Consider the following 13,612-nt stretch of genomic DNA (forward strand, 5'->3'; position numbering starts at 1 on the left):
TTGCCCTTTAGGTCTCTTTTATATCTTTCCCCTCTCACCATAATCCTATGCCCTCTAGTTCTGGACTCCCCGACCCCAGGGAAAAGACTCTACACATGCCCCCCATGATTTTATAAACCTCTATAAGGACACCCCTCAGCCTCTGACGCTCCAGGGAAAACAGCCCAGCCTGTTCAGCCTCTCCCTGTAGCTCAGATCCTCCAACCCTGGCAACATCCTTGTAAATCTTTTCTGAACCCTTTCAAGTTTCACAACATCTCTCCTATAGCAGGGAGAGCAGAATTGCACACAGTACTCCAAAAGTGGCCTAACTAATGTCCTGTCCTTAATTAATTCATTACTAAATCTAATTTTGCCTGTTCTCAGAATACTGCTGCAAAAAAAACACTCAAGAAATACGTAACCATTCCGACTCCAGCTGTTTAGCTTCTCCCATTCTATGAGAAAAGCAAAGCCTTTATAATTATATACAATTTTCCCTCATTGACTTTATTGAGAAGTCTGCTGGCAATATTTACATAATTTTCTATCTGTGTTGGCCTATTCTAAATTCTGTCATCTGGAATATTTATCCCTCAGTTAGTAGCCAGGTCACAGAGATGGCTATTACATCTGGATTTCCACTTCTAAATTGTTTGTTTGATTCTTTATGCTGTGTATATTTGTGTACAGAATGGTTGATTGGCTAAGAGAAACTTTGTGCCTGGAACAGTTTTTGAACACTTTCAAACCTACCACATCTTTGTTTTTCCTAACTACTGCTGTATTTTGATACTCTGATTTTTTTTCAGATGATAAGTATTCACATTATGTTTAATATTATTTATGATCTGCCGCTGAATGCTTGCTCTCTTGTGAAGGTAAGTGCAAAAGTCAAAGGCAAAGATTCACACCACTGACTGTGTACCAGTTTGTGGGCACCATTCATCGCTCTGGAAGTGAGCTGGCAGTTTGAAAGGCAAGTGGCATGGAGCCAATTAAAGAGAATTAAAAGCCCATCAAGGCCTACCAACAAAGGCTGACAAATTTTCCAGTTGGTCTTTGCATGTCCTGTAAGGTTTCAGGGACTAGGCCAATTGTCTGGAAGCAGTGGCCCAGCAGCAGACCCAGGGGGAGGGTGGGGACGCTGGAAGTCAACACCCATGCAAGCTTTGAGATCTTGTCTGCCCATCTAAACTATTGTGGTCTGGCAACTTAACTGTGTTGCTTAGTCTAAAATTTTAAAAAATTTGACAGCACACCTCTTACAATGAGGGAAGCCACTCTCCTTAGGTATCTTCTTTGTCTCTTATCTCATTTGAAGTTGCTGCTTTTTTTTTCCAATTGGAGGAGTTCCTAATGGCCCACCATTTGAAAGTACATCTCCCACTCTTAACTGTACAGTGAACTTGCGCACTGGCCCCTAATCTGCAAACCCTAGGAAAATCACATGACAGTCTCTCTCGTTCTGTGCGACCATGACCCCGATTTGAGCCTGACTTGAGGATGTTAGACAGAGAGAAAACATTTCCACTGATTGGTGTTGAGGTGGGAAAAAAGCTCTCCGAATCCAGAAAGCTCAACTAGAAGGGACCCAGTGATAAATTCAATCCGGACATCAGGAAAAACACCTTTGCCTGGGGAGTGGTGAATGAAGCCTTGGCCCATCCAACCTTTCCTGATAAACACAACCTGCCCACCCAGGGATCATTCTATTAAACCCTCTCTGATGGACTCCAGTGATTTACACCCTTTTGTAAATAAATAAGCTTGCAGAATACAGAGGACTCCAGTCGTGGCCTTACCTGCGCCCTGTATAACTGATGCACAATCTCCCTACTCTGTATTCAATTCGCCTCGCAATAAGCTATCGATGTCTGAATTACTTGCTGTGCTTGTGTGATTAAGGGGAGGCAGTGGCAGTAGTGATAATGTAAGTGGGCTAGCAGTACAGAGCTCCAGGCCAATGCTCTGGGCTCATGGATTTGAATCCCAAGATAAGATAATGAAATTTGAATTCAGTCAAATCTGCAAGAAAGAGTTGGCCTAATGTTTTTTTTCCCAACGATAATCTGGGTTCAGTGACTTAGTCGGCATTCAATGTTTAAAAACTAATCTTTCATAGTTCACCCACCACGACACCTCTATATCACAGCTCTCTCTATCTCTCACCATTTAAAGAATACATTTTTTGTTAATCTTTCCTATGAACAATGCTGCATTCTGTAAATACATCTGCCAAGGATGGCACACCTCAGCTGGTTTTGCTTTAGACACAATTGAAATACTGATAAGGATAGATCTCAGTGGAGGTCCAGACGGAGAATAAACACTGGAATGGACTAGATGCTCTAACCATTCTAAACACAAAGATCTGGGAGAAGGAGCAGACCATTTATGCATTCGAACCTACTCTACCTGTCAACATTCTCAACTCTATTTCCCTAGCCATCTCCTTCAACCAGTGACCCCCCCTCCCCCCCCCCACCACCACTACCATTAATCAGAAATTAACATGGTGGAGTTACCCAGCATCTGGGGTGGAGAGAGAGGCAGGGTCTGGTATAATCTTCCTTGGACTACACAGCTTCCAAATTCCAAATACTATCAACTCCCTGACAGGAGGCAACACTGCCCCATCTCTTTCCTAACCAGTGGACTCCTTATTCTGAAACTCTGCCCCTCAGTTCTAGATGGCTCCCTCATGATCCACTCAGCATCTACTACATCAAGGCCCCTAGGTCTTTTACGCTTAAAAAGAGTTCATTCTCCTTCTATGATGTGTGTACCCTCTACAGTTTATGAAGAGTCTGTGCTTAATTAATTTAAGCACAGACTCTGAATTCACTCCAGTCACAGGCCTTGATTACCACCAAATGAGAAAAAAACTTGAAGCCAGCATAAATTAATCGCTTGTGCGTGTGGCCAGGTAAACAGACAACTGTGGGCCATGCTGATTCACCTCATCACCCTGAGGGGGACACATCAATCAGTGAGGTGTACACCCACACACACAACTCTACACCCACACACACACCCACAACACCCACTGACTCCTGACTCCACCCTGACAGAGGGGCCTGTGTTTGTAGGCCCTATGCTCATCCCCCATCACCCCTGCTCCTGCAAACCAGAAACAAAGCCTCCTTCATCATCCCACCACTGCCACCACTGCCACCCCCCCCCATCTTCCTGCTCATGGGGTTTCCCAGATGGAGTCTCCCTGGGCACAGGCAGATGTTAATCAGTGTCAGGGCTCCCTGCAGCACTCAACAACATCCTGCGTTCACGCAGCGCCTTGAACTTAACAAAACAATCCAACAGTGTTTCGCCAGAAGGCAGCCCACCCGCCACCATTTCTGGGGCAATTAGGGACCAGGCAACAAGCACCGGCCTAGCAGTGACGGCCCCTCCACACCCTTTCAAAAGTATCTCTCTTAAAAAATAAACACTGAAGCACATAAGGAGATATTAGTGACAGTTAGCTTGGTCAAATGACATACAAAATAGGAGGAACAGTAGGCCGTTCAGCCCCTCAAGTCTGCCCTCCCATTCGACAAGATCATGGCTGATCTGCCCCAGGCCTCAACCTTTCAGATACCCCAACCCCTTCAAAATAAATCTCGATCCACTCGATCATATCGAAAGGATCATCTTGAAGGAGGGGACAGACTGGTAGAGAGGTTTTGGTGGGGGCACGAGGGGTGTTAAATTTTAACCGTACAGACTAAGGCAGGCCAGCAGACAGAGGAAGGGTGGGTGAACAGGACGCAGTACAGGAGATAGGGAGACCTGTGTTAACACAAATGGACTGAGCACCTCCCGCCTGGTCCACTATAACACTGTTACTGAGCTGTCCGGGAAACTGCCTGGGCTGAGACTGTACAGAGGGGCTGAGTGGACACCTCTGCATACGTGGGCTGGGTGCTTTTTGATGGAGTTTTTTTTTAAAGTGCCTCCGCTGACTCCTCACAACGATTCCCCCCTCCTGTTGCTGGGACAGCTAGTCGGGCAAGGACCCCCGATCCAAGCCCCAAGTGGAACATGACAACGTGAAGAGTCACAGAGTCGTACTGCACAGAAACAGGCCCTTCGGCCCAACTCGTCCATGCCAACCAGGTTTCCTAAACTGAACTAGTCCCATTTGCCTGCATTTGGCCCATATCCCTCTAAACTTTTCCTATTCATGTACCCATCCAGATGTCTTTTAAATGTTGTAATTGTACTAGCCTCCACCACTTCCCCAGGCAGATCATTCTGTACACGTACCACCCTCTGTGTCCCCTGGGGTCCCCCTGAAATCTTTCCCCTTTCACCTTAAACCTATGCCCTCGAGTTTTGGATTCCCCCCTTGACCCTGGGGAAAACACCTTGGCTTATCGGTGCTGAGGCTTTGTTGCAAGCTTTGGCCAAATGTGGCTGACTATCCTAACACGGGACACGCCACATTGCCTGCCCGGTGTGGGCTACGTGACAAACTGATGTTCTGTGGGAATGCCAACCAAAAAGCCAACAGACACCCTACCTGATTAGAGGCAGGAGTCAATTCAACTGCCCCTTTCCCCCACCCCCTCCCCAGCCCCCATCCCCATCTCCAAAAAAAACTTTTCTCAAGCAAAGCAAGCAAGTATTTTAGATTAGATTCGATTTCCTACAGTGTGGAAACAGGCCCTTCGGCCCAACCAGTCCACACCGACCTTCCGAAGAGCAAACCACCCAGACCTATTTCCCTCTGACTAATGCACCTAACACTATGGGCAATTTAGCCTGGCCCATTCACCTGACCTGCACATCTTTGGACTGTGGGAGGAAACCCACACAGACACAGGGAGAATGTGCAAACTCCACACAGACAGTCATCCAAGGCTGGAATCAAACCTGGGACCCTGGTGCTGTGAGGCAGCAGTGCTAACCACTGAGCCACCGTGCCGCCCTAAATACTGCGCCCAACGTGAGGTTCGAACCCACGACCCTGGGATTAAGAGTCCCATGCTCTATTTATAAAGGCTGGGGACAAAAAAATTTGTAATGCCACCTGACAGTTTCACAGTGTTCTGGGGAGGTTAACCTTCAAATTATGGGCCCATAGGAAACCCACCCTCCTCACCCCATCCTGGGCATCCCAAATTCAAGACAAATCCTAAATATTTTCCAAACAGCAAAACAGGATGGGGCCTTAAAGGGGACTTCACAGAGGATGTGAACCCACGACTCTGACACAGCCAAAAAGCTCTGCAGCTAAAATGCATATTTGTTTTGTTTCGGTTATCATTCAGAGAGAGGGATCAGATGCCTCTGATGGTCACTGTCCTGTCCTCTGTCTCACCAGTTTGAAAAAGCAGCAGCATACCCACTGTTCAGTCTGTAACCTCTTAACACATTCCTGAGCTGCTCACTCTCGCTCCAAGTCAGTCAAACGGATTTATCAACAGTCCCCACTTTTAAAAAAAAATGTAAATATAGCTCCTGCTGCAGCAGAGGCTGCTGGCTGTTTGAAAAGACTCATTTCACTGCAAACCTTTCTTTGGAGGCACTCGCCCCGTCCTCTCCCACGGGCAACCACTGGGAACTAACAGCGACATTAAAAATAAACCGTATGGAAAACTCGGTCAGACTGGAACCCTTTTAGTCAGTCCCTACTCTTTCAAAATCTGTCCTGCATAATTCCTGCCTCTCAAATGCATAGCACTAAATGACAGCAGAGAATTCCAGGGAACAGAGGGAAAGGAATCTTTCTGACTTGCATTCCTGGGTTTGGAAACATTCGCATGTCTCAGTCTCACTACAGACGAACAAAGCAGACGTTAGCCTGACTAACCTCCCCCCCACCAAAACAGCAATCCTCCTCACTTTTGCTGTAAAGATTCATCAGCGACTCTCACAGACTTAACAGAATTAAACATTCCACGGAGCACAGTGACAGAAATGTGGACAATCTACAAGACACACTGCAGCAACCCACTAAGGCTCCTTCAAGAGCACCCTCCAAACCCACGACCACTTCCATCGAGAAAGTCAAGGGCAGCAGATACAGGGGAACACCACCACTGGCACATTCCCCTCCAAGCCACTCACCATCCTGACATGGAAATACATTGCTGTTCCTTCACTGTCACTGGGTCAAAAGCCTGGAATTCCACCCCCTCCCCAGTCAGCACTATGGGTGCCCCTACACCACACAGTCTGCAGCTATTCAAAGAGGTCCCTCGGCACCACTTCCCCAAGGGGTGATCACAAGATGAACAACCACCAAGCCAGCAACTCCCACTCCCAGGGAGGTTCAGGGATCGAACAGGATCAGACCATAAGGTATGAGAGCAGTATGAGGACATTCGGCCCATCCAGTCTGCTCCACCATTCAATCACGGCTGCTTTGTCCCTCAACCCCATTCTCCTGCCTTCTCCCCATAACCCTTGATCCCCTTAATGATCAAGAACCTATCTCGCTCTGTCTTAAGTACACTCAATGACTTGGCTTCCACAGCCTTCTGCAGCAATGGGTTCCACAGATTTTCCACCCTCTGGCTGGGGAAATCCCTCTTCATCTAAGTCCCTTCACTCTGAGGCTGTGCTGTTGGGCCCTAGCCTTTCCTACTATTGGAAGCATCTTCTCCACGTCCACTCTCTCCAGGGCTCTCTGTATTCTGCAAGTTTCAATCAGATCCCCCTCACCTTCCTGCCTCATCCTTCTCAACTCCATCGAGTACAGACCCAGAATTCTCAACTGCGCCTCATATGACAAGCCCTTTCTCTCTCGGATCATCCCTGTAAAGTTCATCTAGACCCCCTCCAAGGCCAGCACATCCTTCTTAGATACGGGACCCAGAACTGCTCACAATATTCCAAATGCGTTCTGACCTTATACAGCCCCAGCCACCCATCCCTGCTCTTGTATTCTAGCCCTCTTGAAGTGAACGCTAACACTGCGTTCGCCTTCCTGAACCTACACGTTAAAGCTTAAGAGAATCCTAAACTAGGACTATCACATTTGCCTACTCTACTGACCTGTATAAGTCCTTCTGCAGCCTCCCTCCTTCCTCTACACTATTTGTCCCTCTATCTGTCTTTGTATCACCTGCACATTTAAACAACATGAGCTTCAGTTCCTTGGTCCTGCTGGTTAATGTATAATGTGAATAGTTGTGGTCCCAACATGGATTCCTGTGGAACTCCACCAGTCACTGGTCACCAACCTGAAAAATACCCCTTTATTCCCACTCTCTGCTTTCTGCCAGCCAATCCTCTATCCATGCCAGTACCTCTCCCCTAACACCATGGCCTCTTAACTTATTTAGCAGTCTCCTGTGCACCTCCTTGTCAAAGGCCTTCTGCAACTCCAAATAGATCACATCCACTGCCGCTTCTTTGTCTAACCTGCTCATTACCTCCTCAAAGAATTCTAACAGATTTGACAAACATGACCTCTCCTTAACAAAGCCGTGCTGACACACCCCTATTTAACCGTACAATGAGTACTCCGCAACCTCATCCTTAATAATTAACTCTAAAATCTTACCAACAGTCAAGCTCAGGCTAATCAACTTGTCTTCTCCCTCCCTGCTTGAACAGAAGTGTTACATTAGCCTTTTTCTTGTTCCTATGGGATCTTCCCTAACTCCAATGATTCCTGAACAATCATCACTAATGTCTCCACAAGTTCCTCAACTATCTCCCTCAGAACTCTGGGGTATAGTCCATCTGATCCGAATGATTTATCCATCTTCAGAGCTCTCAGCTTCCCCAGCACCTTCTCCTGAGTGTTGGCCACTACACTCACTTCTGCCCCTGACTCTCTTGAAGTTCTGATATGTTGCTGGTATCATCTGCTGTGATATCGGAATCAAAGCTCCTATTCAATTCGTCCATTATTCCTTTCTTCCCCATTGCTACGTCTCCAGCCTCATTTTCCAGTGGTCCAATGTCCACTCTTGCCTTTTGCTTACCTTTTACATATTTAAAAAAATATTATTTTATATTACTCGCTAGCTTACCCTGATATTTTACCTTATGGGCGGCACGGTGGCACAGTGGTTAGCACTGCTGCTTCACAGCGCCAGAGACCTGGGTTCAATTCCTACCTCAGGCGAGTTTGCACATTCTCCCCGCGTCTGCGTGGGTTTCCTCCGGGTTCTCCGGTTTCCTCCCACAGTCCAAAAATGTGCAGGTCAGGTGATTTGGCCATGCTAAATTGCCCGTAGTGTTAGGTGAAGGGGTAAACGTAGGGGAATGGGTCTGGGTGGGTTGCGCTTCGGCAGGTCAGTGTGAACTTGTTGGGCCGAAGGGCCTGTTTCCACATTGTAAGTAACCTAATCTAATCCCCTAACTGCTATTTTCGTTACCCACTGCCGGTTTGTACAAGTTTCCCAATCCTCTGGCTTCCCACTCACCTTCACCACATTGTATACTTTGCTTTTATGCAGTCCCTGATCTGCCTTGTCAGCCGCAATGGTCTCGTCCTTGCCTTACTACGTTCCTGCTTCCCTGGGATGGATTTCTACTGTGCCTCCCGAATCATCACCAAAAAACGCTGCCATTGCTGCTCCACTGTCTCCTGCCGGGCTAGGCCGCCCTTCCAATCAACTGGATTGGCCCTTAAGGCCTCAAACTGACAAAAATGCAACCTCGCTTTTGTGTTACCACGTCCCGATTCAGATGCAGCTCAAAATCAATCGCTGCTGATTGTTCACCCACGATTATTATTCAGCAAACATTAATCTCCGAGGCTAGGCGAGAGCTTCAGCAGTTGTTACGATGAAGGTGATGAGTCTGCCATGTTGTCCAGAGGAGGCGAGCTCTTTAGTAATTGCAGCATTGTGTGTGCCTCTCTCTCTCTCTCTCTCTCTCCAAAAGGGTGGTCAGGGGCTGGGACTGAAAACCCAGCAGAGAAGGCGAACTGCGGAGGGTCCTAGTTTGTGCTCAATCTGTTTAGCAAATCTTACTCTTGCTCTTTGAAATGTTTAATTTAATCTTTACCTCTTAACCTACATATGGGGTGGCACGGGGTGGCTCAGTGGTTAGCACTGCTGCCTCACAGCACCAGGAATCCGGGTTCGATCCCAACCTCAGGCGACTGACTGTGTGGAGTTTGCACATTCTCCCTGTGTCTGCGTGGGTTTCCTCCGGGTGCTCCGGTTTCCTCCCACAGTCCAGAGATGTGCAGGTCAGGTGAATTGGCCATGCTAAATTGCCCGTAGTGTTAGGTAAGGGGTAAATGTAGGGGTATGGGTGGGTTGCGCTTCAGCGGGTCGGTGTGGACTTGTTGAGCCGAAGGGCCTGTTTCCACACTGTAAGTAATCTAATCTAATCAGATTAGATTCCCTACCATATGGAAACAGGCCCTTCGGCCCAACAAGTCCAAACCAACCCTCCAAAGAGTAACCCACCCTCCTCTGACTAATGCAGACAATGGACAATTTAGCATGGCCACTTCACCTAACCTGCACATCTTTGGACTGTGGGAGGAAACCGGAGCACTCGGAGGAAACCCACGCAGACACAGGGAGAATGTGCAAATTCCACACAGACAGTCGCCTGAGGCTGGAATCAAACCCAGGTCCCTGGTGCTGTGAGGCAGCAGTGCTAACCACTGAGCCACCCCGTGCCCCTCTGTTAACAACTTGAAATGCACGGTACAGGGATAGGGAGCGTGGGTTGGATGGAATACACTTCGGAGGGTCAGTGTGGACTCGATGGTCCGAATGGCCTATGTCCATACTGTAAAGATTCTATGACACCCCCATTCAGCTCCAGCCTGCACCCGACAACAGATGACAAACATGGCTTTGATCTTCTTTCCGCTTAAATCCAGGCGCTGATTCCGGAGGTGACGGTTAACATGGAAATATAGAAATTAAAGGCAGGAGCAGGCCTTTGAGCTAGGATCTAGCTTCTCGAAAACATTCAGTGCTTTGGTCTCAATTGCTGTCTGTGAGTGTGGATTCCACAGGATCCCCAATGATCTCATTCCGAAATTGCCTACCCTGTGTCCTCAAATAGTAGCCCCTGGTTCGAGACTCTCTGGTCATCAGGAAATTCCTTCACATGTTTACACACACCAGTCCTGTCAGAATTTGATATGTTTCTATGAGATTCCCCCCTCATTCCTCGAAACTGCAGTGAATATAGTCCCAACTAATCTAGTCTCTCTTCATACATCAATCTGACCATCCCAGGAACTAGCAAGGTAAATCTTTGTATCGCTCCCCAAAACTGCAGACAGTTGTAGGTGCAGTCTCACCAAGGGCCTATGTACGTACAGGGAGACATCCCTGCTCCTGTACATCAATCCTCTCACCGTGAACCATTTATTGGGCCCACAATCCTCTCAACCGTCCCCCTCACCCACACCCACCCACACCATCTCCACACCCCCACCCTCTCCCCTTCCCCACCCAACACCCTCTCCCCTCCCTCACTCCACCCTCTCCCCACCCCCACCCAACACCCTCTCCCCTCCCCCACTCCACCCTCTCCCCACCCCCACCCAACACCCTCTCCCCTCCCCCACCCTCTCCCCTCCCCCACCCAACACCCTCTCCCCTCCCTCACTCCACCATCTCCCCACCCCCACCCAACACCCTCTCCCCTCCCCCACCCAACACCCTCTCCCCGCCCTCACTCCACCCTCTCCCCTCCCCCACCCAACACCCTCTCCCCTCCCTCACTCCACCCTCTCCCCTCCCTCACCCCCATCTCTCCTCCTCACTCCCTCCCTCTCGCCCATCCACACCCTCTCCCCTCCCTTGTCCCCATCCTCTCCCCTTCCTTGCTCCCACTCTCTTGCCTCCTCACTCACATCCTCTTCCCTCCCTCCCTCTCTCTCCATCCATCTCCCTCTCGCACTCTCCCTCACTCCCTCTTCTCCATCTCTCCCCCCTCTTCTCTCTCTCTTCCTCTCCCTCCCTTTCCCCCTCAGTCTACCTCCCTCCCCTTCTCTCTCTCCCCCTCCCTCTCCCTCCCCCCTCCCTCTCACCCCCCTCTCTCCCTCTCCCTCTCCCTCTCCCTCTCCCTCTCCCTCTCCCTCCCTCTCCCTCTCCCTCTCCCCTCCCTCTCCCTCTCCCTCCCTCTCCCTCCCCCTCCCTCCCCCTCCCTCCCCCTCCCTCCCTCCCCCCTCTCTTCCCCCTCCCCCTCCCCCTCTCTTCCCCCTCCCCCTCCCCCTCTCTTCCCCCTCCCCCTCCCCTCTCTTCCCCCTCCCCCTCCCCCTCTCACTCCCCCTCTCTTCCCCCTCCCCCTCCCCCTCTCACTCCCCCACCCTCTCCCCCTCCCTCTCACTCTCACTCCCCCACCCTCTCCCTCCCTCCCCCTCGCTCTCCCCCCCTCCCTCTCCCTCCCTCCCTCTCCCCCCTCCCTCTCCCTCCCTCCCTCCCTCTCCCTCCCTCCCCCTCCCTCCCTCTCCCTCCCTCTCCCTCCCTCCCTCTCCCTCTCCCCCCCTCCCCCCCCACCCTCCCCCTCCCTCTCCCCCCACCCTCCCTCTCCCTCTCCCCCCACCCTCCCTCTCCCTCTCCCCCCCTCCCCCCCCACCCTCCCCCTCCCCCCCCCCACCCTCCCCCTCCCTCTCCCCCCACCCTCCCTCTCCCTCTCCCCCCACCCTCCCTCTCCCTCTCCCCCCACCCTCCCCCTCCCTCTCCCCCCACCCTCCCCCTCCCTCTCCCCCCACCCTCTCCCTCCCCCTCCCTCTCCCCCCACCCTCCCCCTCCCTCTCCCCCCACCCTCTCCCTCCCCCCACCCTCCCCCTCCCTCTCCCCCCCCCCACCCTCCCCCTCCCTCCCCCTCCCTCTCCCCCCCCCCACCCTCCCCCTCCCTCCCCCTCCCTCTCCCCCCCCACCCTCTCTCTCCCCCCCCACCCTCTCTCTCCCCCTCTCTCTCCCCCCCCACCCTCCCCCTCCCCCTCCCTCTCCCCCCCCTCCCCCTCCCCCCCCCTCCCCCTCCCCCTCCCTTTCCCCCCCCCCCCTCCTTTCCCCCCCCCCCCTCCCTTTCCCCCCCCCCCCCTCCCTTTCCCCCCCCCTCTCCCTCCCCCTCCCCCTCTCCCTCCCCCTCCCCCTCTCTCTCCCCCCACCCCCACCCCCACCCTCCCCCCTCCCCCCACCCCCACCCTCCCCCTCCCTCTCCCCCCCCCCACCCTCCCCCTCCCTCTCCCCCCCCCCACCCTCCCCCTCCCTCTCTCCCCACCCCTCTCCCTCTCCCCCCCCCACCCTCCCCCTCCCTCTCCCCCCACCCTCCCCCTCCCTCTCCCCCCACCCTCTCCCTCTCCCGGTACCTTCACTCCGGCCGCTTTTTAAACTTTTTCTCCTCCTGGCCCGAAGTTTGGCGAAAGTTTTGCGGAGTAGCGGTTCGGCCATGGCAGGGCAGCGGGAGGGGCTGGGGCTGTCCCCCGGGGGGGAAGGGGCTGCTGTCTGGGTCTGTGTCCGGGACACGGAGCTCTCTCTCCCCGCCCCCGGGGCCGGCAGGACGTCCCTGTCCCTGTCCCTGTCCCGGTCCCGGTCCCGGTCCCGGACCCGGGCCGTCTCCGCGTCCCCGCGATCCTCCTCCTGCAGCCGCCTCCTGCTCAGCGCCAGCCCCTTCCAGCCCCCGGGGGGTGGGGAGGGCAGGAGAGGAACCCCCACGACCCCACCCCCGGGGACAGATCCCCCACCCCCCAGGAGAGAGCCCCCACCCTCCAGGACAGAGCCCCCACCCCCGGGGACAGATCCCCACCCCCGGGGACAGATCCCCCACCCCCCAGGACAGAGCCCCACCCCCCGTGGACAGATCCCCCACCCCCAGGAGAGAGCCCCCACCCTCCAGGACAGATCCCCCACCCCCGGGGACTGATCCCCACCCCCAGGGACAGATCCCCCACCCCCCAAGACAGAGCCCCACCCCCGGGGACAGATCCCCCACTCCCCCAGCACAAATCCCCCACCCCCAGGATAGAGCCCCACCTCCGGGGGCAGATCCCCCACCCCCCAGGACAGAGCCCCACCCCCGGGGGCAGATCCCCCACCCCCCAGGACAGAGCCCCACCCCTGGGGGCAGATCCCCCACTCCCCCAGCACAAATCCCCCACTCCCAGGACAGAGCCCCCCACCAGGGACAAATTCCCTTTCCCCCAGGACAGAGCCCACCTCCGGGGGAGATCCCCCACCCCCCAGGACAGAGCCCCACCCCCAGGGGCAGATCCCCCACTCCCCCAGCACAAATCCCCCACCCCCAGGACAGAGCCCCCCACCAGGGTCAAATCCCCCATCCCCCAGGACAGAGCCCACCTCCGGGGGAGATCCCCCACCCTCCCAGGACAGATCCCCCACACCCCAGGACAGAGCCCCGCCCCCCCCGGGGACAGATCCCCTACCCCCGGGGACAGATCCCCCACCCCCCAGGACAGATCCCCCACACCCCAGGACAGAGCCCCCCCGGGGACAGATCCCCCAACCCCCAGGACAAATCCCCCACCCCCCAGGACAGAGCCCCACCCCTAGGGGCAGATCCCCCACTCCCCCACCCCCCCAGGACAGAGCCCCACCCCCGGGGGCAGATCCCCCACCCCCCAGGACAGAGCCCCACCACACCCTGGACAGAATATCACCCAACTTCCAGGACAGACCCTCAGCCCCTACCCATCAGAAAGACCACCCTACACCCTGGGGCAGACCTC

At 53.6% G+C, this 13,612-nt stretch overlaps 1 protein-coding gene across 1 annotated transcript in view; it reads right to left on the reverse strand.

Annotated features, from left to right (window-relative positions):
- LOC140468080 (uncharacterized) overlaps positions 1 to 12,550 on the reverse strand; it is a 97,309-nt gene extending 84,759 nt beyond the window's left edge. Inside the window, exon 1 of the mRNA XM_072564264.1 lies at positions 12,236 to 12,550. Coding sequence (XP_072420365.1) covers positions 12,236 to 12,317 — 82 coding nt within the window. The 5' untranslated portion in view covers positions 12,318 to 12,550. The remainder of the gene's footprint in view (positions 1 to 12,235) is intronic.
- Positions 12,551 to 13,612: the final 1,062 nt, after the last annotated feature.

This window comes from Chiloscyllium punctatum, chromosome 46 (assembly GCF_047496795.1).
Source record: "Chiloscyllium punctatum isolate Juve2018m chromosome 46, sChiPun1.3, whole genome shotgun sequence".
In the NCBI taxonomy this organism is placed as follows: domain Eukaryota; kingdom Metazoa; phylum Chordata; class Chondrichthyes; order Orectolobiformes; family Hemiscylliidae; genus Chiloscyllium; species Chiloscyllium punctatum.